The 23143-nt window shown below is 42.7% G+C and overlaps 2 protein-coding genes across 2 annotated transcripts; both read left to right on the top strand.

Annotated features, from left to right (window-relative positions):
- The first annotated feature begins 549 nt into the window (after positions 1–549).
- Positions 550–9919, top strand: gtf2h4 (general transcription factor IIH, polypeptide 4). Its single transcript, XM_083981591.1, has 14 exons — positions 550–671; positions 1330–1448; positions 1542–1646; positions 2448–2579; positions 3246–3431; positions 4110–4218; positions 4526–4594; positions 4711–4794; positions 6125–6311; positions 6973–7103; positions 7337–7384; positions 7471–7549; positions 8434–8495; positions 9734–9919. Exons 2-14 carry the CDS (start codon positions 1333–1335, stop codon positions 9842–9844), a joined length of 1419 nt encoding a protein of 472 aa, XP_083837717.1. The 5' UTR covers positions 550–671; positions 1330–1332; the 3' UTR covers positions 9845–9919.
- A 5238-nt stretch (positions 9920–15157) lies between these two features.
- sh3bp5lb (SH3-binding domain protein 5-like, b) lies at positions 15158–22930 on the top strand. Its single transcript, XM_083981782.1, has 3 exons — positions 15158–15259; positions 20600–20773; positions 21816–22930. The coding sequence occupies exons 1-3, from the start codon at positions 15170–15172 to the stop codon at positions 22461–22463; spliced, it is 912 nt and encodes a 303-aa protein (XP_083837908.1). The 5' UTR covers positions 15158–15169; the 3' UTR covers positions 22464–22930.
- Positions 22931–23143: the final 213 nt, after the last annotated feature.

Below are 23143 nucleotides of genomic sequence, written 5' to 3'. Positions count from 1 at the left end.
GTTGTTTTTTTAATACATTTGAAGACATGGTCTATGTGACATGTTTAAAACCAGCTCAATACTTGACCCACAATTTGCCCATGCTGCTTTTAAAGTGTTGCTGTTATTGCTGAATGTATTGTAATATTTACTACATGTTTAGTGTGCCAGCATTAAGATCCGTTTTAAATAACATCTAACTTTGTGAGCCATAAATATTTGTCCTGTTCAGTGAACAGTCTGAAGCCTATAAACTGAATAGTAGAACAGAATAGAATAGTACTTTATTACTCCTTTATTGTGTCACAGCATACTATACTATACTATAATAATACTGGAAAAACTGGAAAGTAATTGTTGTACATATTCACATTCTGTTTTCCCCAGGTTTTCCCACTTCAATCTCCTATGATATTTTCTTTTTATATGTAATGATAAGCCCCGGACAGCAGGTGGCGCTGTTGCTCCCTTCGAGCTCCTCAATGAAAACAGCTGAAGAGCGCGAGGACCAATGAGAACCCGAACGTTGCATGACGTCACGTGACCCGGAAGACTTTACTCCAGTGGAAACGGAAACATGTCTGCGTAGCGACACAGAGCGAGGCTACACGAAGAAAACAATGCCATTATTTTGTATAAAAGAGGGATTTTAAAACCGGGAACTCCTTGATATTTCAAGCCAAACCCCCACGGTAAACAACCTTTCTGTCTGCGGTAGTTGCTGAGTTTTGGAGCAACATTTTGGAGCTCACTTAAGCTTAACTTTGCATGATGTGTTTTCAGGAAGAAAGAGTTGGTCCAAATAGTAAAATAAAATAAAAATCCATCTAGATAAGTCGCTCCGGCAACTGCAAGTGCCCTAAGAATATCGTTGTAAAGCCCCAGATGGCATTAAGCCAGTGAATGGGCTATATGCACAGCTCAACCACTTCCTGAATTTAAGGCAGCTCCTTTATTTCCTACAGTCTTACATTATTGGACAAACTGATTAATCCAGATGTGTCTGACCATTGTGACTACTCAGACACACCTGGATTGATCCGGTTGTCCAATAATGTAAGACAGGAAATAAAAGAGCTGCCTTAAATTCAGGAAGTAGTGGAGCTGTGCATAGAGCCCATTGTTTGTTTCTGGACGAGTTTAATACACTGTAAAACTTCATGAGAAACTGAATGTAATAAGTTCATCTGCCGTTTAAATGATCTATCTATCTATCTATCTATCTATCTATCTATCTATCTATCTATCTATCTATCTATCTATCTATCTATCAGTTGGAACTGACCACATTTTAAAGGAAATGTGGAACAACATTACATGATCTAATGCCACTGTTCTTCATTGTGGTAGATAATGAAGCTGCGGGTCCAGCTGCAGTGTAAGAACCTGCATGAATACCTGAGAGAGCTGAGCCCTGACATACTGGACAGACTGTACAACCATCCAGCAACATGTCTGGCTGTTTACAGGTATAATGGCTGTGGTTATGATGGCACATGACAGGTGTGACAGGTGTGTTGCTTAGTTTTTTATTACATATTATTGTATTTTATCCTCTGCAGGGAACTCCCCTCTCTGGCCAAGAATTATGTGATGCGCATGCTGTTCCTCGAACAGCCCCTACCTCAGGCAGCGGTGGCATTGTGGGTGAAAAAAGACAGTCAGAAGTAAGTTGTTAGTTTTATGCAGAGCGATTTATGTATCTGCAGCTTTTGGCAGCATGTGGTTGGTTTGTGTGTTATGGCTAAATGTGGTACTGGAGACACCTACTGTAGTGGGAATAACCACACAGGTGCTGTGATCCCATAAAGACGGCCTAGGGTGGTTATTCTTCTTTGTTTACATCCACTTCAATTCTCTGTAATGAATATGTGTTGTGTGTCAGCGTCACTCCTGCAGCCATAATACAATACCGTAGGTTTCTGGTATTCGTATTGTAACCAATCATTTCCTCTGATGTCTAATGTCAGATCTCTATTGAGACTAAATCTGATATCTGTAAGGGAAAAAAAGGAAACAAAAGTTAAATGTAGATGCACTGAAGTGAAACTACAGATTAGCAGGAGTCCCAGCACTGACCAACCACACAAATCATTCACATTAGATACACAATCTTTGGTTGATCCAGCGGATTAAATTCTTATTAACTAAACTTATTTTATGCATGTTACGTACATATGTATTTTTTTTTCAGGCTAACACAAAATGATCCTGTTAATTCTCATCCATTATATTTTGTTTTTAAATACAATCCGAGGTTAAAGGTATTGTTATAGTAGTAATGTACAAACAGCTTAACCATAAACACTGTTGAGGTGAAAGTGAAACTGTAAATGAAATTCCTCCAGGCGCAGCAGCCCTTTAAATGTCTGTTCAGCAGGAGAAAAACAATGGACACATCTCAGAGCGATAACCAGTTCACTTCATTGTGCGTGCGTGTGTGTTTTGTCTTTGACTTCTTCCTGCAGGGATCATGATGAATGTGTCTCAGTGCTGGCAGGACTCCGCCTCTGGCACAGCCCGCAGCTGCAGGGTGGTCTGCAGGGATACATATTAAATCCAGTGTTCAAAGACAACCTGAGGATCGCTCTGCTCGGCGGGTAGGTCCCCCTCCCTGTCAACACGCTGTTTAATCATAGGGCAGCAGCAGCAGCTTTCTCTCTCTCTCTCTCTCTCCCTCTTTTTTTCCCCACAAACGGTTCATTTCACAAAAGAAAAAAAAAACAGGTATTTCCCACAAAAATCTGTGTCACAGGACATTTAGTCTATATTGAATCCGATATTCATTTGCAGTTAAAATGAAAATTTTGGTGTCAGAATTTAGAATAACAAACATTGGATTAGACTGAATACAGTAATCTGTTTGTTTCTTTTTTGTAATCTGTGATTTAAAAAAAAGACTGTACATTTTTATAGAATAACACTTAAACTCCAACGCAGATCTTTCTTGGTTCAGTGGGTGGGACATTGTTACACAGCTAAGAGTGGTGATCTCAGGCAGAGAGAGAAAGGAGTGTGTTTTAGAAATACATTTATTTTATTGGTCAGATATCGGCCGATATTACCCGCCATGCTGATAATTGGTCCATACCTAATAAATGTACATATTGAATTACCATATATGACATACTATGATCAGGATTCATTCAGACGTAGTCTAGGCTTTATACTCATCTTGCTTTTTAACTTTTACTCCAACAACACAAATGTGAGACGGTTAAACAGCGGTTGTTTTCTAGTTAAAGACGGCCACTGTCCACACACAGGGGCCGGGCGTGGGCTGACGAGGGCAGCACTCTGGGTCCTGACCGCCATGCACGGGACATTGAGAGCCTTGACCGCTACGCCATGGAGCGCTGGGAGGTCATTCTGCATTTCATGGTGGGCTCACCCAGCGCTGCAGTCAGCCAGGATCTGGCTGAGCTCCTGGTTCAAGCAGGCCTCATGAAAAGGTACACACCACTAACGCACAGAGCGCTGATCTAGTTCCAGTCTGTTCTACTCTTTTCTTCCACTTAAAGGGATAGTTCAACATTTTGGCAAATTGGCCCATTGCCATAATCCCTTTAGTCATAGCAGTAGGTTCCTTACCTTTAATTGTCGGTGCAAGCTGTTTTTAGGACGGCGGAGCAGAGCCGCGAGCTGCTCAGAGCTACGCTACGGAGGCTAATGGGATTTCTTAGTTTCCCTCATCAAACTCAAAAAATACACAATCAAAGAACTCAAAAAAACGCTCTCATGGACAAGTTGTGACCTGCACATTCACCACGCTATGAGATAATAACGGAAAGTTACTAGACGGAGTTGTTTTCGAGGCAAATGCAGAGATGTTTTATTAGGGAAACCAAGAAATCCCATTAGCCTCCATAGCGTAGCTCTGAGCAGCTCACGGCTCTGCTCTGCCGTTCTAAAAATAGCTTGCACCAACAAATGAAGGTAACGAATCTACTTCTAAGGCTATAGGGATTATGGCAATGGGCCAATTTGCCAAAATGTTGAACGCTCCCTTTAATGCAGCGCTCCACAGCCTGATGCAGACACACAACCTTAAAAACACCAAGGAGCTTGATGAAGCTCAGGTTTTGTGCTGTGCCTCATGTTGTCCTGTTGTCATCTGCTCTGTTGGCCAGAGAGGCCGGAGAAGCGCCCTACATCACCTCAGCTGGTTTCCAGTTCCTCCTGCTGGACACAGCGTCTCAGCTGTGGTACTTCACCCTGCAGTACCTCAAAACTGCTCAGGTATCTTGTCTCTTATCTGCTGCTCTGACCTCATGAGGTTTAAACAAGCTCAGCTGCTGGTTGTTGTATGATCGTATCCATTGTCCTGACTGTTGAAGGAACCTCACTGGGCACAGGCAGACTCCAAAAGTCATAGTAAAAAAAAAAAAAGAATGAAAAATTTGACAACCTACTGTATGTATAAATCCACCAATTTTCCTCCAATTACCTAAGGTTCAGTCATGGTGGCATGTGATAGTTTTGAGTGCCTGCTGTTATTTGGGGATTTCTACTCACATTTGTGTTTCTCATACTTTGTCTTTCGCAGTCCAGGGGGATGGACCTGGTGGAGATCTTGTCGTTCTTATTCCAGCTCAGTTTCTCTACTCTGGGCAGGGTGAGTGTGCGGCAGTTTGCATCTGTGTGTATGTGTGTGTGTGTGCTGAGAAGTGGGAGGTGGTGTAATTTGAGTTCCCTCTTTGTTATTGATCATGTGTTGCCTCTGCACCTCAGGATTACTCAGTGGAGGGCATGAGCGAGTCATTACTCACCTTCCTGCAGCACCTGCGGGAGTTTGGACTGGTCTTCCAGAGGAAGGTGAGGCACTGAGAAAAACACTGTCAGCATCACTCGCCCCCGATCGCGTCCTTCAGATGAGAGGAGACTCGCTATCCTCATGGGGAGAGTGGGTGACTCCAAAATGCCCTTGCAGATACACATTCACCTCTAGGATGTCAGACATGAAACTATAAAACATTGACATTTACAAGTTGTAGCTTTAGCATAGTTTTTGACTGAGTCTGGTCTCCTGGATCCTACATTTCCTATAATGCAAATTTATAGCTGATCTTCATTTACTATTTTTCTCAGATCTGAGAGTGTTTCTTTAGATCACGGCCTCAGTGAGCTGATCTAAACCCTCATCCTACATGCACAAGTTCATTGACTTTTTTGTGACTCTTTCAGAATTTACAGCAGCTTATGTAATTATGATACATTTTTACATTTTTAGCAATTTGGTCAGTTTCATAATCAATATGAAACTGACCAAAAGTGATTTGGAATACTGAGTCTAGCTACTAGAAAAGCAATTACAAAAAAAAAAGAAATGGCTCAAGCCAGACATCCCATCTATAGATGAATGGTATGATATTATTTACGATGTGTATGGAAAATGTACATTTCCCTGAAACGCCCTTCTTTTGTTTAAAGGTACATTGTGTAGGAATTACTCCCATCTAGCGTTGCAGTTGTATATCGCAAGCAACTCAATCATATTTTTCATGCTGCATTCACGTGAAATTGGGCAGACGGACGACAGCCGCTGCACTTAACGGCATAAACAAGCCTCTATGTAAACAAGTGGTCCGTCAGCACGAGGCAAAACAATACACGTGACAATATGTTGTCATGGCAACGTCGTGTTGTTTACCTGACCCACGTTATACCGGCTTTCTCTCGACTTCTGTGACTGAAATGACATCTGGTTTGTTACCGACGGCCGTCTGTCCGACTGCACCTGAATGCAGCATCAGTGTAACGCTCCATTCCTCCTCACTGCGTCCGCTCGATGATATGAACGGCAAATTCAGAGCTTACCGGAGCACTTCAGTTTGTTGATGGGGGTGATTGGTGATTAATGAAAAACATACTTTTGAACGAAATAATCGATTTTCGTGAATAGATAACAGGAGAAGCTACACAATGTCCCTTTAAGTTTCTTTTCTATATCAAGATGTACTTGATTGGTTAATTATTTTTGCTGTAATATTGTGACAGAAAACACCCCATGTTCATGTTGTGTTACTTTATAAAATGCTTTGTAAAAGGAAAAACAATAAAAAAAAAGAAAGAAACTGACCAAAAGTGATAGAAATCAGCTTAGCTACACTGTATAGAGTTATATGTTTTTTCCTTTCGTCATCAGAGGAAGTCAAGACGCTACTACCCCACCAGGCTGGCCATCACTCTGGCAGCAGGGGTCACGACCAGCTCTTCGTTGTCCTCCTCCTCCTCCTCCTCCTCTTCTTCGTCCAACTTGACCTCCGCCACAGGTTCTGGAGATTCAGGCTTCATTGTGGTGGAAACCAATTATCGCATCTATGCCTACACAAGTATGTGAACACTGAAGCTTTTACGGTTCCATGTCATCACTGATAAATACACAATGCTAGTGATATCATCACACTGTAGAAATGGCGGGACATCCAGTTGCAGAGCACACACACACACCGTGTAAACTGGTAACACAGATCTTCACGTGTCCATATGAGATGTTTCAGTCAATAATTGTGTGTTATTGAAACTTATTGTGAGGCTGTTCATTCTTTCATCCTGGAGCGCAGTGTAGTCGCTGTTTGCTCATGTTTTAAAAGACGTCACAGAAGAAAAAGGGGTGAAAATGAACTGTTTGACTCGGAGTGTCAATCAGAGCTACAGCCACTAAGAACATTTGTCCACTGCCGAGTCATTCAACCGTGGTTTCGTTGTTCACAAAAGCCTGATGTTACGTCAGCAGGTCTTTCAACTAGTGGAAAAATGGCTTCAATAAGAAGACTTATAGGAAAAATTCAATGTTGTCTAACAATCATATTGTTATTTTACTGAGGGTGAGATGTTCAGATGGATCTCTGCATACATTTTATTCAGTTCCTTCAAAGTCTTGCATGTAAACTGCAGCTTGACTGGTTAGAGGCAGACATTTTAGTTCATATCATGTTTCTCTGATGATATCTTCATATTGTGTGTGTGTGTGTGTGTGTTTCCCTCGCTCAGACTCAGAGCTTCAGATCGCTCTGGTGGCTCTCTTCAGTGAAATGCTGTATCGCTTTCCCAACGTCGTGGTGGCTCATGTGACACGAGAGTCTGTGCAACAGGCCATCGCCAACGGCATCACTGCACAGCAGGTACTAAACAAAGTCTGCTGTAAATATAAGTTCATATCTCAGTCATTGGACAAAGAGGACAGGAAGTTTATGGGGTAAAAGAAGCAGGTTGAACTAAAGTAGTGAAAAGAAAGTACTTTATGTGCAGAACAGAGCGGGTAAACATGTTGAGGAGGTCGTTTGTGTGGATCAGATTTTCTTTGGAAACATCTGATATAAAGAGAAGTTAATGAATCATTTCTCTGCACCTACAGATCATCCACTTTCTAAGGACCAGAGCTCACCCTGTCATGCTCAAACAGGTACGTCACACCCACCTGTCCTGTAAGAATTGGGACTGTGCACAGTTATTTTCCTGTGTCTGTCTCATCCTCCGTCTCCTCCTCAGACCCCAGTGCTGCCTCCAACCATCACAGATCAGATCAGACTGTGGGAGCTGGAGAGAGATCGGCTGCAGTTCTCAGAGGGTGAGCGCGTTTGTTTTTCCGTGTGTGTGTGTGTGTGTGTGTGTATGTGTGAAACCGTGGCAGCATGTCTTTACTTTCTATGTAGTTATATTAGGAAGGGATTTTGTGCTGCTTCTGTTTTTACAGTTCATCACTACAACACCAGAGTTGTGTCCTTATTATCACCTCTGTTGTGTTGCTGTCCCTTATTAACACAAAAACAACTCATGTCGGTCACTTCTCAGCCCTCAGTAAGTGAGCATCTGAAAAAGAAAAGTTTTGAAGTCAGATGAAGTGGTTCATTTATTTCCCTACAAAAAGCCCTGTGTTTTTCTGCAAGGAACTGGAAAGTGTGTGCAATGAGACATGGACATGCTTTGAATGATCTTGCGCCATGTTTCAGACCCTGAACTTTGGACGTGGTAGAATAAACCGTCTGCAGGAAGATTTAGGTTTGACTGACAGCTTCACTGCAGTGATGAAAAACACAGCACATGGAAGCAACTGGGAGTAATTGGTGTTGAAATTAAAAAGAGACTGTGTTCTCAGCAGAGTGATGAGCGCGGCATGACGCTGTTGTTGTGGTGATGGAATTAATTCAGTGGAAATGTGCTTTATAAGCTTCAGTGACATTATGAAACATGATTCTTCTAGTTCTTTGTGTGTGTGTGTGTGTGTGTGTGTGTGTGTGTGTGTAGTTCCTGAGCTCTCTGTGAGACCGCTGCGAGCAGATTGATTTCTCAGAGCTTTTTCCATTTGTCCCGCCTGACGGTGATGACTGACAGATGTCAGCCTCGCTCGGTTGATGGAGCCGAGCTATTACAGCTGTTGTGCGTTGTCATTGAGAGGATGAGGATGAATGTTTTATCGGTCTTTTGAGTTGTTGCTGTCTGTGTTTCCCTCAGGTGTGCTCTACAACCAGTTCCTCTCCCAGGTGGACTTCGAGGTGCTGCGAGACAGAGCACAGGTCGGACTTTGTTTCCTAATAGATACTATAAACACATGCCACAACTAGCAGTTACCGTTTGTCATCTAACAATAGCACAGGAATTCTGGGATATATTCAATAAGGTCTGGTGTCAGAGTCCATCCCAGTGACAACATCATGGACGGGAGCTTGTCAGTACATTTAGGAATCAGTGAGATTATAGAGTTCAGATTGGGCCCACAAAACCAGCTGGACTTGACCCTTGCATGTGTTTTTTCTAATAAACTTATCATTTTTTAGATTTATCCTTTATTTTTATAGATTAAAGCTACAAATAGTTTTGACAGAAACAAGAAAAAAAACTGGAAGCCGCCTAGAGGTATTTATCTGTACATACAGGCTTTTATCTGGAAGCGAATTCGCTCCCGTGGGAGTCAGAGTATTAATGGACCTGGGCTCGCTTTAAATATGGCATTTTTTTATAAACTGGCTGTTATAATTAACGTTTAAAACTGTAATTTTAAAAGTTGTTAGAATGACATAAACCTGTTTGGTTGAGATTGCAAGGACAGTAACAGGCTACACAGGCTTGCCTTGGGATCGGGCAAAGAATCTAACCTTTAAGAGATTTTTTACTCTCTGCTGTTTTACATTCAGTTATTGCACATTTTACTAATGGATCCTACAGACCACAGCGGCAATTTTCCTAAAAACACACACACTTAAAAATACAGCACATGGACGCTTGTGTTTACATATTATCTTTGCACTTTTGCTCTTTAGCTCCTTGTTTCATCTTCTTCTGTAGCCTTGATATCACTTTTATCGATTATGATGACATTGTAGTCAACAGGAAATAACATGTGTGTCGTGTGATGAGATAACATCACTTACAATAGGTCCTTCAGGATGAAAACACATAAGCAAGAAAACATTTATATAGACCTACTGGTTGGTTGCTTCATTTACCAGGAGCACTGTGCTGCTTTTAGTTGATCAGAAAACCAGGTGCACTTCATTCAACCATTTTACAGAATGAGGAATAACCAAGTCTACAGCTGATACACTTCACAAGATGGTTAACAGTTACAGCAGCAATCGTTCAAAGTCCTCCACCTGGCCCTCAGAGAGGTGGCTCAAGGTTGACCTGGTCGTAGCCTCCACCTCTCAGGTCTAGGGTCAGGGAGGTTGCCCCAGATCCTGCAAAACCTTTGGACCTCTTTAATGAGATCGCTGTTGGTGAAGTGCTGATGCTATGTGCTGTTGTTGTGATGCAGGGCCTGGGCTGTCTGGTGTGGCAGGACGTGGCTCACAGGGTGATGGTGGTGACGCAGCAGGGACACAGCGAGGTCAAGAGGTTCTGGAAACGACAGAAATCTCACACGTGAATGGAGACGAGAAGGAAAACGTACTCCTTTGTTTTTTTCTTATATACTTTTTGAGTTGTGAAATACTGTTTTGTATACTGCAAATAAAAGAAATGATGTTAAAATAAGGGTGTGGATTGTGATATTCTGAGCATAATATCAACTAAAGGTGCTATACGGAAGCTTTGAAGTGCCGTGCATAGAAACTTTTTTGTACATTTTAACAAAGCAGCTGACTCTGCCTTAGATTTGTAGTTAGCATTTACTCATTTTCGTATGAAAATGCAGCATTGTTTTCTGCCAAAACCCAGGATCAAACCAAAGACCTTTAGATCTTCAGTCTAACGCTCTCCCAACTGAGCTATTTTGGCGTTAAAGCTGTCTGTAGAGGCTCTGGAGTGCCAAACATGGAAATGTTCACATAAAATTTTCATAGGGCACAAGAGTCGGAAATCAGATAACACACCTGACTCTACCTAAGATTTATAAACAGCATTTGCTAATCTCTGCTTCCCCCAATGGAGTCTTTGTTGTATCCACAGAACAAGTACCGGTAGTCGTCTAACATGTAGTGATCTACTGTAGGTGATATTTTCTTGTGAAAACACCAGACCGTTCTCTGCCAAAACCTGGGATCAAACCAGGGACCTTTAGATCTTCAGTGTAACGCTCTCCCAACTGAGTGATATTGGCGTAAAAGTTGTTATTATGGAGGCTCTGGGGTGCCAAACATTTAGGAAACACTTGCTTGTTAATGCTTCCACTACTTTGTTGTATTCACAGAACAAGGAGTAACATGTGATCTACTGTCGGAGAACCATCAGGGTATTGTCTCATGAAAACACTGCCCTGTTCTCTGCTGAAACCCAGGATCCTTTGGGCTCAGTCATGCACTTGGCCTTTTGCCTGGGTCCTGCGCGTAATCCATTCATTTTAATTTGGCCACCCATGCCAGCAGAAGTTGTCATGTTGATTTTACCTGCTTAGCCTTTACTGATTGAGATTCAGATTAAATGTAGGCTACATCTCAGCTGAGCCAATTTCTTACTTGTATCATTTCCCCATCTCTGTGTGTTTGTATGTCATGTATGTTCCTATATCAGGGGTGACGTTTTGCTACCTATCACTTTACATCCTCTGGATAGATGAAGATAGGCTGAAGTAGGAAAACCCATAGTTAAATTTACATTCACAATTAATTCAAATTAAAAATGTTTATATTTCTTAACATAATGCCAAAAATTCTATATGTTTACATAATGTTTTATCGTATGTTATGTATTTTTTTTATCTCATTATCTCAATATCAACATTTGGTGTATGTTGTATTTTTACAACATGATGACATAATTTTATGTAGACTATGTTTACGTCATAAACATATAGCCTACATAATATAGGCTATTCTCTATTCTCTAAACATCACTAACACTCTTATATTTCTTATTTCATGTATGTTTTATGTTTTTCATATGAATAGCAGAAGCGGGTAGGACCATTCTTGAACTTCAAGAAATTAAATGAATGCCTTAGACAGTTCTGGACAGAAAAATATATCTTACATAAACTTATTAACAGGCTAAAACACGTGTTATTATTTTTGGATAATCCGTCTCAAACACTGTGTGGAAAACCTCCTGAAGTCTTGGAGCAGCCTAGGCAACAACAGACTGTGGTTATTATAAGAACAATAACAATTTCAATAGCAGCACAAAACAATAGTTTATTATCAAATGAATGTGACTGAAGATGGCAAACAGAAGCAAAAGCAGCAGGCAAGAGAGCAGCGGAGCGGAGTGACAGTCTACTCTGTGCAGCCCGGATGACAGCGGTCAGGCTGGGGGGAGTGACGGCAGCGACAGCCGTGCGTGCTTCCTACCGCATGCACGATACGTACACACACAAACGTACTCGACACACACACACCGTGGCTGTTTAACACCGAAGTCCTCGACACGTTTCCCTTTTTTAGAGTAAACAGGATAGCTACTGCACCGGGAAGCTGAGCAGAGACAGGCCGCGCATGGAGCCAGGGACCTCGCGTGAGACTCCGAGCGGTCCGGCGGCGGGGGGCTGCGCGCGGGCCGCCGCCGGCATGCGCGAGGAGACCCCGGGGAAAGAGGCGCGAGGCGGAGACGGTGGCACCGGGATGATGATGAAGCGCCGAGGAGCGGACGCGGACATCGCGGAGGAGGTGAAGCCGGCGGCTCCCTGGGAGGAGGACGAAGAGGAAGAGGAGGAGGAGGATGGAGAGGCTGGGAACCAGAGGAAGCCTGAGGAGGGAGAGGAGGATGCCGGCAAATACGAGGAAGAGCTGGACCCAAGAATTCAGGCATGATGCAAAAAAATGTTATCACTGAATAGATGAAGCCTGTGTTTTACTGTAACCACACTATTCCCCCATAGGCCTGTTGGTAAAGCAGAATCTCTGCATGTCTTTAGACTGGTGTATGGGCTGCAGCATCCCTCCAATAACATCTAGGCTCATTAACTCCCAACATCTCTTCATACTTTCTGTTGATCTTCTGCCTTTAAAGGGATAGTTCAACATTTCGAGGGAAACCAAGAAATCCCATTAGCCTCCGTAGCGTAGCTCTGAGCAGCTTGCGGCTCTGCTCCGCCGTTCTAAAAATAGCTTGCACCGACAATTAAAGGTAACGAACCTACTGCTAAAACTACAGAGATTATGGCAATGGGCCAAGTTGCCAAATGTTGAACTCTCCCTTTAACATCTAGGCTTATTAACTCCAACATCTCTCCATACTTTCTGTTGATCTTCTGCCTTTAATCAACTCTGTCCACTGTGTTTCCAGGAGGAGCTGGAGCACCTCAACCAGGCCAGCGACGAGATCAACAAGCTGGAGCTGCAGCTGGACGTGAGAGAGAACTTGTTTAGTAGTGACACTGACTGACTTCACTTAGTTATCACAGCCCCTCAGCTGTCACACACACACACACACACACACACACAGACACACACACACTGCGTCGTGGCGGCGCTCTCACTGGATGTCACATCTGTAATGTTGTGTCATGTTGTGTGTGTGTGTGTGCTGCCTTCAGGATGCCAGGTCCAGCTACAGAAGGATTCTCACCGACTCTGCCAGGAAACTCAACGCTCAGGGCTGTCAGCTCGGCGCCTGCATCGAGAAAGCGAGGCCCTACTACGAAGCCCGCAGACTCGCCAAAGAGGTGAGGGTTTACTTGAACAGTCACAGAAAGGTGCTGTAGTTTGTGCTGTTATTGAACTATATTGTGCTTGTGATTTGTAGGCTAACCCACAGTGTTATTAGAAAATAATTATTGGATGTTTTCATTATTCAAATTCAGTGCAGTTGAATGGGAGAGTGTCCTGTAAAGTCCTCAGCATTGCTGCATTCATTAGGGCTGCATAACTCTTTTTTTCCACGATAACCGATAACATTTTTAATAGTTTATATACACAACTGAAGTAAAGAAAGGCTAAGATGTAGTGAGTAAAGATGAATTTAACATTATAGCTCTGTCTCTTAACCAACATCACTACTGTAATCACAACAAAAACAAAAATCAACATTTGTTATTGTTTCAAATCAACAAAGGGGGCAAATGGACTGAAAATGAGCAAAATCAAAGCAATGATGGCAAATTATAATTGGCTCTAGTAATCAGCAAAAAATGTAATTATCTGACTTTTCTGTGTATTTTGGCCGATAGCGATAGTTATTGTGCATCCTCAGCATTCATGAACAAAAACTTGACAGATCTCGGTTATAAAACAGAGCTTTTTATTTTCTCCATACAATTCGCAGTTGAACTTGATAAATTCAACATATATCACATATAATGATGATGCATGTGCAGTCTCTGTAATGCCACTAAGCGATCGCTGACAGTGAATGATTTGTCTGTAATGAAGCCAAATTGATTACGTAAAACTTCTAACCCTTGAAGGACTGGGGTCTGAGTGACAGTCATGTTTAATCAACATGCTGAGGAGTCACTTGAAACTGTAATTGAACTAATGGAAATTGTGTGGAGAAAGAGCAGAGGTCTAATTGAAAGCAATAAAGCAAATAATAGATTATTAATCTGAACCGTTAAGCAGTGTCATTTGCAGTTATAAAAATGCAAATTAGAAAACGAGGAAAGCGGCATTAGTATTACATCAGTGCAGTTTGCAGGTTTCAGCAGGTTTTGCATTTTTAATCGCACGTCATGTTAAGATTCTGTATGATAAAAAAGCATCAGCGATGAAGTCAGTGATCACTCAGCAGCGAGCGACCTCCGGTATCTGCCTGCCTCCCACCAGCCGGGCACTTCCCGCTGCTCCCTCACGCAGAGACGTCAGGCGAACCTTCCCGTGTGATCAGAGTAACCTTGACTGGAGCAGCTTTCTCACAAAGCAACACAGACACTGGCACAAGTCCCTGAACTGCTCGTCTGGGGTGACTTTGTTCTCAGTCAGGATAAACCCACATGACAGTGAGCTTTTATTTTAAAGGGAGACCTCAAGCACATAATATTACAACTAACCAAGCCATAAAATTATATTAAAGGGACAACAAGGAGTTTGCTTTTGGTTATAAAAGAGTCTCATATTAATGTGGATGAATTAAAAAAAACACACATGTTAATGTAGTCATTTTCGATAAATATATTGTTTTGTCTTTATAGTTATTTTGATATTATTATTTAGTGGTCGACTCGCCCAGCATTTCTTAGTTTCGGTTTCTCGGAAGCTGCCCGGCTGGTCATGAGAATAACGCCGCCAGATCGCTAGTTGGCATCGTTTATGGTCGGAACTGCGACGGTATCTGATCGTCTTCGAACCTCCGACTTTCATTCTTGATGAATGAAAACATTCTTGACAAATGTTTTTGCTTTCATCCGTCTTGCGCTGGTCGAAGAATTTCACTGTGCGCACGGAGGCTCATGGGAAATGTAGTGTGAAAACACTTCGCTTTCCGAAACTCCTCGTAGTCCCTTTAAAAATTATATAGAATTTCAAAGGAAAGGACAACAAAACACAAGAATATAAAATTGTAAAACATTCTCATTCTGCAAATTGTAAACTCTGAACTTATTTTTCATATTTAATTGCAGAAAGTAAGTCAGATGGCACAAAAGGGAAGATGTATTTCAAAATAAAAGTCTCTTCTCATGTAAATATCAATGTCCTCCTCTTCATATACAGTAGCCACTGTGATGCTGACAGGACCAGCTCCACTTTGTTTCTAGATCCAGTGATTGGTTGCAGTGTTTGTTAGCTGCTGCTCTTTGTTTTCCCCCCAGGCCCAACAGGAGACCCAGAAGGCAGCTCTGAGATATGAGAGGGCCGTATCCATGCACACTGCAGCCAGGGAGATGGTGTACGTGGCGGAGCAGGGCCTCCTGGCCGACAGGAACACCATGGATCCAACCTGGCAGGAGATGCTGAACCACGCCACCTCCAAGGTAAACTCCCCCTGACCCTGGAGCTTAGGTTTGAGAGGCCATGAGCGAATGTCATGCATGAGTTCACCGTCATAGAAAGGAGGTATCGTCCCAAATGTAAATACACGTTTGAATGTCTAAAAAACAACTAAACCTTTTAGACACGCGAAGAATTTCTAATACAGACATACAGTATAGGTCTACCCCATAAACAGTATAACAGAGTCATGTACAGTATTATGTGAATAAGCCTTTCAATACACATTGATATTATACACTGCAAAAACTCAAAATCTTACCAAGAATATTTGTATTATTTCTAGTCAAAATGTAATTTCTAGTCAAAACAAATCAGATTCTACTTAAAATAAGACTCATCACATTAAAAAGTAGCTTGTTTTTAGACACTTTTTACTTATTTCAAGCATATTAGAAAAATCTGATAGTGGAGCAAGTTTTTCTTTCTTATTACAAGCACAAAACACTTGCTTTCACTGGCAGATTTATTACTCATTTCAATTGAAAATTTGTTTGAAACAAGTGAAAATGATCTGAAAACAAGTTATTTTTAAGGTGATGAGTCTCATTTTAAGTGGAAAGAGATTAGTTTTGACTAGAAATGAGACAAATATTCTTGGAAAGATTTTGAGTTTTTGCAGTGTACATTTAGATTTAGTTAGTTTAGTTTGAAGTTATGTTACAGCTTGTAGTGAAAATGGATAATGAGCTTGATAATGATAATGAGCTTTATGAGTTTCGTCTTCTTTCCCATCTGTAATTTCCCATAAAGTCAATTCAGTCTTTGGTTTGTAGAGAATCTGAAAACTGTCCAAAGACCTGTTTTCACTTTGTGATAATGAATTATTGAATATACATTGAAAAAAATAATAATCTGCCTCATTAAGTCTGTCTCACAAAGATTTTAGCAAAATTGACTTCGGTCCTAATTATATTACAGGCAGATCAATAACAGCTTCTGAAGATATCACAGCACTTGAAACACACTCAGTATATAATATTACTAAAAACATTTACCTAAAGTCAAAGTGTAAATACCACAAGGCAGAGATGATTAATTATTAATCAGATTGGTTGGATTGTGTTATTGTATTTGTGTGCGTGTGTGTGTGTGTGTGTGCACTTACTTGCGTGTGTGTGTTTGAGAAAGCGAGCGGCGAGTGTGTATCTGCAGGACGGAGTGAGGACAGGGGACAGTGTGTGACAGTAAGCAGACAAAGGCTTTCTTATAATAGCTACAATGCTGTGCTGCTTTATAGAAGCACAGTGACTTTACACAACATGTCCCACAATCAACATGAGTTCATCACCTGTGCACTGAAGGTCTCAAACCACCAGATGGCGGTGTTTCAGTATCACCCACTTCCTGCAGTAGTTTTCGCCTTGTTGTTTACATAGGCTACTTCCGGGTAGAAAACCAGCATGAGAACAACAGTGACGGATGAGAGTTTCGCTATATCTCATTTTTCAAGTCACTATATCACCGTTTAGACTAATGTGATGTTTGTAAAGTCTATGAAACCAGTGACTGGACAAACATTACTATTTCTGTGTGTACGTTTTTGTAATGAGTCATGGTTATCGCAAATTGGTGGGGCTAACCGTTACCTGTTTAACTTTAATAACTCAGTGTCTCAATGAAATGGTCTATGAAAAAATATTTTTTCCAGCGGATATCTTAGTTACTGTACAACATGATTGAGCTAACTGCAGTAGTTTCACGTCGTGTCCGACAACAGGAGGGTTTTAACAGTTGACGTCCTGATGTTAGCTTAGCTGCTGCCGTTAGCTGTCCCTGTCAGCTACAGCTACTGATGCTTTCTAGACACTGTGATTCCTCAAACTGAATAAATACCAGACATAGCAACACAGAACTGCTTTGCTTGTGCACACAGAAATAGTAATATTTCTTCAATTATTTCAGATTTGTCTAAACGGTGATACTGGTGTGAAAAACGTGATAAGACGACTTGTATTGGCTGGTAGGCTATGTCTCGTGATGGAGTGGCGGTGCGTAGCGAAGTTTGCTAACCTTATTGCCACCTAGCCTGGGTGGAGGACTGGAGCAGGGTTAGGGTCTGTCTGAGTGGAGCCCAAGTGTCTGAGTGGGTTTTGTCCCCATGTGCAAAGACGTGCAGGTAAACTGGTGGCGACTGGTGAATCAGTGGTTGTTTGTATCCAGGTTTCAGTAGTAAGTATCCTGCCTGTCGTTCAGTGTCAGTGGGGATCAGCTGCAGCCCACTATCCCTCTGACAGGACGGGCTTGTAGCGCTGACGGATGGATATATCGATGGTGTTCACAGAGACTTGGAGGAGATTCTCCGCTGAATGACTCACCAGGACGAGCGGCTCCTCGAAACGAATATCTCGTATCCCACTGTAGCCGGAGGGAAAGTTATAGTAGCATGGATCAAAGGGGTTCAGTCTCCCCCTTTCAGTCTTTTCTTTCAGTATTAAACTTTAAAGGTCATTGTGCAGTTGCAATTTTAATGATAGATGGAAGTGGGAAAGGAGCCTGCAGAGTTCAGCCGAGTCTGCAGCTGCGGTTCCTTCTGTTCTTCAACCAGGCCTCCTGCTCTGGTCAGAAAATTTATGGAATATCGTGGAAAAGAGAAACCAAGTGAAGTGGATATTGAGGGAACATTGAACAAAAAAAACACATAGGCCTATTTTGGCTTTGAGGCCACAGTTCAGTGTCAAGTCTTTGGCCTGGGGTGGTAAAGAAATGAACATGGAGCAATTTTAAGTAACTTAAAGGGATAGTTCAACATTTGGCATTCTAAAAATAGCTTGCACTGACAATTAAAGGTAATGAACCTACTCCTAAAACTATAGGGATTATGGCAATGGGCCAATTTGCCAAAATGTTGAACTATCCCTTTAGATGGTCACTCATTGGATGTCATTTTTACTATAAGAATCATAGAAACTAGATGTTGACGTACAGTTATGAAAAAATGCAAGTAGCAACATTCAGTATTGGTTTATACAGCGGCTCAAAACAACACAAACGCAAATAAAGTCGCAATGGAAGTTCATCTACTCTATTGGTTCCCGTTGCCAGGGCAATATTATAGATTATTTTGACATTGTTTGAAAGTTTGAAACGTTGTTGCTTGGTAATTACAATTTAAATTTGATATGTTGTTCAATGTGTTCATATCTTCACATTTCTGTACACCAAAACAAGCATGTCCTCGCTCTTTTGCGATTGTTGACTTATGTTTTGTATTTCCAACTGTGTCCACTAGGTGTCACTAGAGAAAACACACCAAACGTTCATTATGTGGCCATAGATAAACCAGACTGTGAAATTGTGTGTAAACATGATAATTGGATCTCAAGGGTATCAACAATGTGTTGATTTCAGTGCAAGTCTGTCCAAAAACAACACGAGCATAATGAGCCAGAGAGCACAGCCCATAATTAATGATGTGTGATGAATGTGCATATTACGGTTTACAAGAGACATTTGTGCTGGCAGCAATGAACAACCCAGAATGACAGAGAGTTTGTGAGGAGCTCGATGTGAAGTAATGAGTGGGAAAAGTTTCTCAAGAAGGAAACATGCCTGTCAGAGACGGTTAGCTCCTCTCGTCTCGTCAGTGTGCCGTTACCTGCCAGAGCTGCCACACGTCTGTCTGTGAGGTAGAAATGAGGCGGTGTGGGGTCAAAAGAGGTACGCAACGTGTTTCATACTAGTTCACCTCTGAACAGTGATTTCCCTGCCACAGTTTTACTACTAAATAGTGAGAATTTCTGTGTAAAAGCTGCCGCGACACAGTGGAAGCATGTTTTCCAGCCCAGTGCTGCGAGCGCGCCGTGTTGACAGGAAAATCCATTAAAAAGTGTCACAGCTGGTGCAGCAGGGCAACAAACAGGACCCGAATGCAGATAGTGAAACACGGAGCTTCAGCTGCTCGTGACAGAGAGAAGATCAAATGGCCTCCAGGGTAGAGAGGCAGGGAGGACAGAGGTGGGTGCTAGCAAAATAAATAAATAGATAAATACGTAACATTTTTGTTGTGGTGGTGAAATGGGGGCAGAGATGGACGAAGAGGATGTAGACAAAATCATGTGAGGATAAGGTGAAATGTCAGAGAAATGGCCACTATAGATATACACTGAGGATACAGGTGAGACAGAAAAATACAAAGACAGGAAGAAAAGATAAATAATAAAACAAAAAGTTATGTCATTAAAGGGATCGTTCAACATTTTGGCAAATTGGCCATTATCCCTATAGTTTTTGGAGTAGGTTCGTTACCTTTAATTGTCTGTGCAAGCTATTTTTAGAACGGCGGAGCAGAGCTACGGAGGCTAATGGGATTTCTTGGTTTCCCTCATCAAACTCATCAAATACACAATCCAACAACTCCAAAATGCTCTAGTGGACAAGTTGTAACCTGCACATTCACCACGCTATGAGATAATAACAGAACATTACGAGACAGAGTTGTTTTCGAGGTAAATTCATGCAAAACTGCTGATGCACGTTCCCGTCGGGGGCAGTTTTTTGGCAAGCAGTCTCTGCATTTACCTCGAAAACAACTCTGTCTCTTCTCATAGTGTGGTGAATGTGCAGGTCACAACTTGTCAACGAGAGCGTTTTGGAGTTGTTGGATTGTGTATTTGATGAGTTTGATGGGGGAAACCAAGAAATCCCATTACTCTCCGTAGCGTAGCTCTGAGCAGCTCGAGGCTCTGCTCCGCCGTTATTTAATTAGGGTAACGAACCTACTACTAAAACTATAGGGATTATGGCAAGGGGCCAATTTGCCAAAATGTTGAACTATCCCTTTAAGTTAACACTTTCTTACACACAACTGCAATACAAACGACAAAAGGCAAAATACAAACCAGTGAAACAGCTGAAGAAACAAAAATCTAATAGAGAGAAAGACAAAAACATTCATAGATGGAGTCAGTGGTGGCTAATAAAGGGAAAAGGTTGTGTACAGGTCACCTCACTCACTTTCACAGCCAATTTAAAAGTCACCAATGACCCTGTGTGTATTAAGCTCAATGGTACAGCGACCTAATAACACGCTCTGCATCAAAGTGACACCACACAATATAAGAATTAAGTTTTTATGCCTTACAATCTTATAGAAATGTCGACCTTGTAGGAGGTTGTCTAATCTCACAGCGAAAAGCTTTTATATCATTTTCTTGAAGGAGAGATCGTACGTTTTACTGAAGTGTTTAACTTGTCATTTGAAAATGTTGAAAATCAAACCGTCTATTAGTCTGTCAGGCAGAAAGGCGTGTGTGTGTGTGTGTGTGTGTGTGTTACTCTCCTCCGGCGATCATCAGTCACGTCTGCTCTGCTGCGCTCCTCAGGTGAACGAGGCGGAGGAGGAGCGCCTCCACAGCGAGCGGGAGCACCAGAGAGTCACACAGCTGTGCCAGGACGCAGAGGCCCGAGTCCAGACCCTGCAGAAAGCCCTGAAGAAGGTCATCCTCAAGTCCAAACCCTACTTTGAACTCAAGGCTCAGTTCAACCACATCCTGGAGGTGTGTACCTGTTTGTGTGTGTGTGGATAGCAGAAAAAGCTGAGAGAGTCGAGGGGAGACTGAGAGTTGATGTGGTATTGATGTGTGTCCTGCAAACTCTGACATCATCATAATGTGATTTTATTTGGAAATATTGTTTTGTTTTGGTTTTTTTTCATTGAAAATAAATTAAAATCATGAGGATTTTATTTAATTTTTGTTTGGTCTTGGATGAAATAACTTAGAGAAGAGGATTGGTAGACGGGGGCGTGACGTCTCTGTAGCAACACAACACCAACAATGCACAACAACGTGACACATTATTACCTGAGTCACAGCTCGTGTGATTTCAACCGTGCACTCGGCCATATTACATAAACTGTGCCTCGCTATTTAAAATCGAGGGATGAATAATCGAGACTTTAGGTTCAAACCAAAGTATAATGACAGAGAAGTGAAAATGAGCGACTCTCGTCTGTTTAAAGACCCCTTCCGATGAAAATCATGTTTTTCATGTGGAATTTTTCTTTTCTTTTTTCTTTTTTTTTTAACAATCTGTTCATTGAATATTACATATTAGAAAAACAATAGTGTTCTAATTACACATATAAATTCAGCACCCCCACCCCCATCCCTCCGGCATCCAGCTCCAGCAGATGGACACATTAAAAGTAAAAAAAAAAAAGACCAACAAACGGAAAGAAAAAAAAAAGATGGGTTGATGTAGGAAGAGAAAAAGAGGGTAAATAAATAAACAAGTGAATAAATTAATGTATGAATAGATAAAAATAAATAAATCATAATATGTGGGAAACAGTGAGTCCTACTGTATATTACCCGTCATTTTTGTTGCACCAGGACTCAGAGGCGTATTGCTAATGAGCTACTGGCGCTCTGCAGAAGGAGAGCCCTGGGAAATGGCACAGGCTTTGTGATTTTGGCTAAAAACCTCATAATCACAATCTAAAGACCACTGAGAGCTGTTTAAAATAGCTCAAGAGGAGGACTGGAGTGGGTCTGTAGAGACACTTCTCTGACTTTTCTTCTGAACTGTTATTCTCAGGAACACAAGGCCAAAGTGGTGCAGCTGGAGCAGCAGGTGGCGAAAGTAAAAACGCGTTACTCGGTGGCGCTGAGGAACCTGGAGCAGATCAGCGAACAGATCCACGCGCAGAGGGGGCGGATCCGCGCCGGCAGGAAGGGGCGTCCTGCGGTCTGCGGAGGGCGGAGCTCCCCCGTGGGCGCCGAGGCCGAGGTCAGAGCCGCCGTCGGGGTCCACGTTGGCTCGGCGGCGGTGGCGGTGGGGGGCATGGAGAGCGACTGGGCCGACAGCGAGAAGACGCGGCTGTGGGTGGAGCGGCACAGGGAGAGCGGCTGGGGCCAGAGGGAGCGGCTGGAGGCGGAGCGCGCCGGCTCGGACAGCATGTCGGTCATCAGCCTGCAGACCATCGCCTCCGACCTGGAGAAGTGCGACTCGGTGGAGCACCTGGGCGACCTGAGCGACGCCGGCAGCGTGCTGGGCGAGGAGGTGCGCGTCCGCAGGAGGAAGCCCTGCAGCGAGAGGCCGGTCAGCACGGTGGTGGTGGTGGTGGTGCCCGAGGGGCCGCAGCCGCAGCCCGAGAGGCCGCAGCAGCCGGAGAAGAAGAGAGGGGCCAGTAAAGAGAAGCAGGAGGGTTTTGTGAAGCAGCACTACAGAAGTGTTAGTCTATGATAGTCAAGGAGGAAGAGGAGGAGGAGGATGAGTGATGATGATCATGGCGTATGATGAGGGATCAGAGAGGAAGTCAGAGGTGGGAGACGAGAGGCCGGCGGTGATTGACACGTCCCAACGCTGCAGTTAGAGGAGTAGCAGGGAGGGTCGGCGGGTCCGCTGGCAGCGCGCTAATGAATGAATCTCATCGTGACAGCAATACAGTGATGGAGCAGCCCTGCAGAGAGCACTGACCTCTCCTCACATGCACACATACTCTTCGTTGAAACTAAAAAGCAAGGCTGAGGGGAAAAAAACTAAACAAAACAACGATCACAGAAGAGTACGAGCAGGACATTTAAAAACGGCGCTAACCCGTGCTGATGTCTGTTTTCCACAGTCGCTCTCTCTGCATTGATTGTGCTCGTTGTTTTTATCGGTTCTGTGATTACATTAAACAACTGTAGATACGGGAGCTTCAACTTAAAGGGATACACCAACATTTTTTTTTTACGTGTCTTGCCTCACTCCCGAGGCCATCCACCATCCTTTCGACTGTGCGTGCAGTAATGAGGGAGAGCCCGTATCGCCCGTAATTAGCTTAGCTCAAACGCTGGAAGTGTATGGGTAATGGTAGCCTGCCTCCATCTAAAGTCATCAGAGAAACTCTTCAGCAACTCTAAACGGACCGATCTTCATCT

Source organism: Trachurus trachurus (genome assembly GCF_905171665.1).
Source record: "Trachurus trachurus genome assembly, chromosome: 11".
NCBI lineage: Eukaryota > Metazoa > Chordata > Actinopteri > Carangiformes > Carangidae > Trachurus > Trachurus trachurus.
Note: the sequence above shows the minus strand (reverse complement) of the source record. Positions and strands in the feature narration are given on the sequence as shown.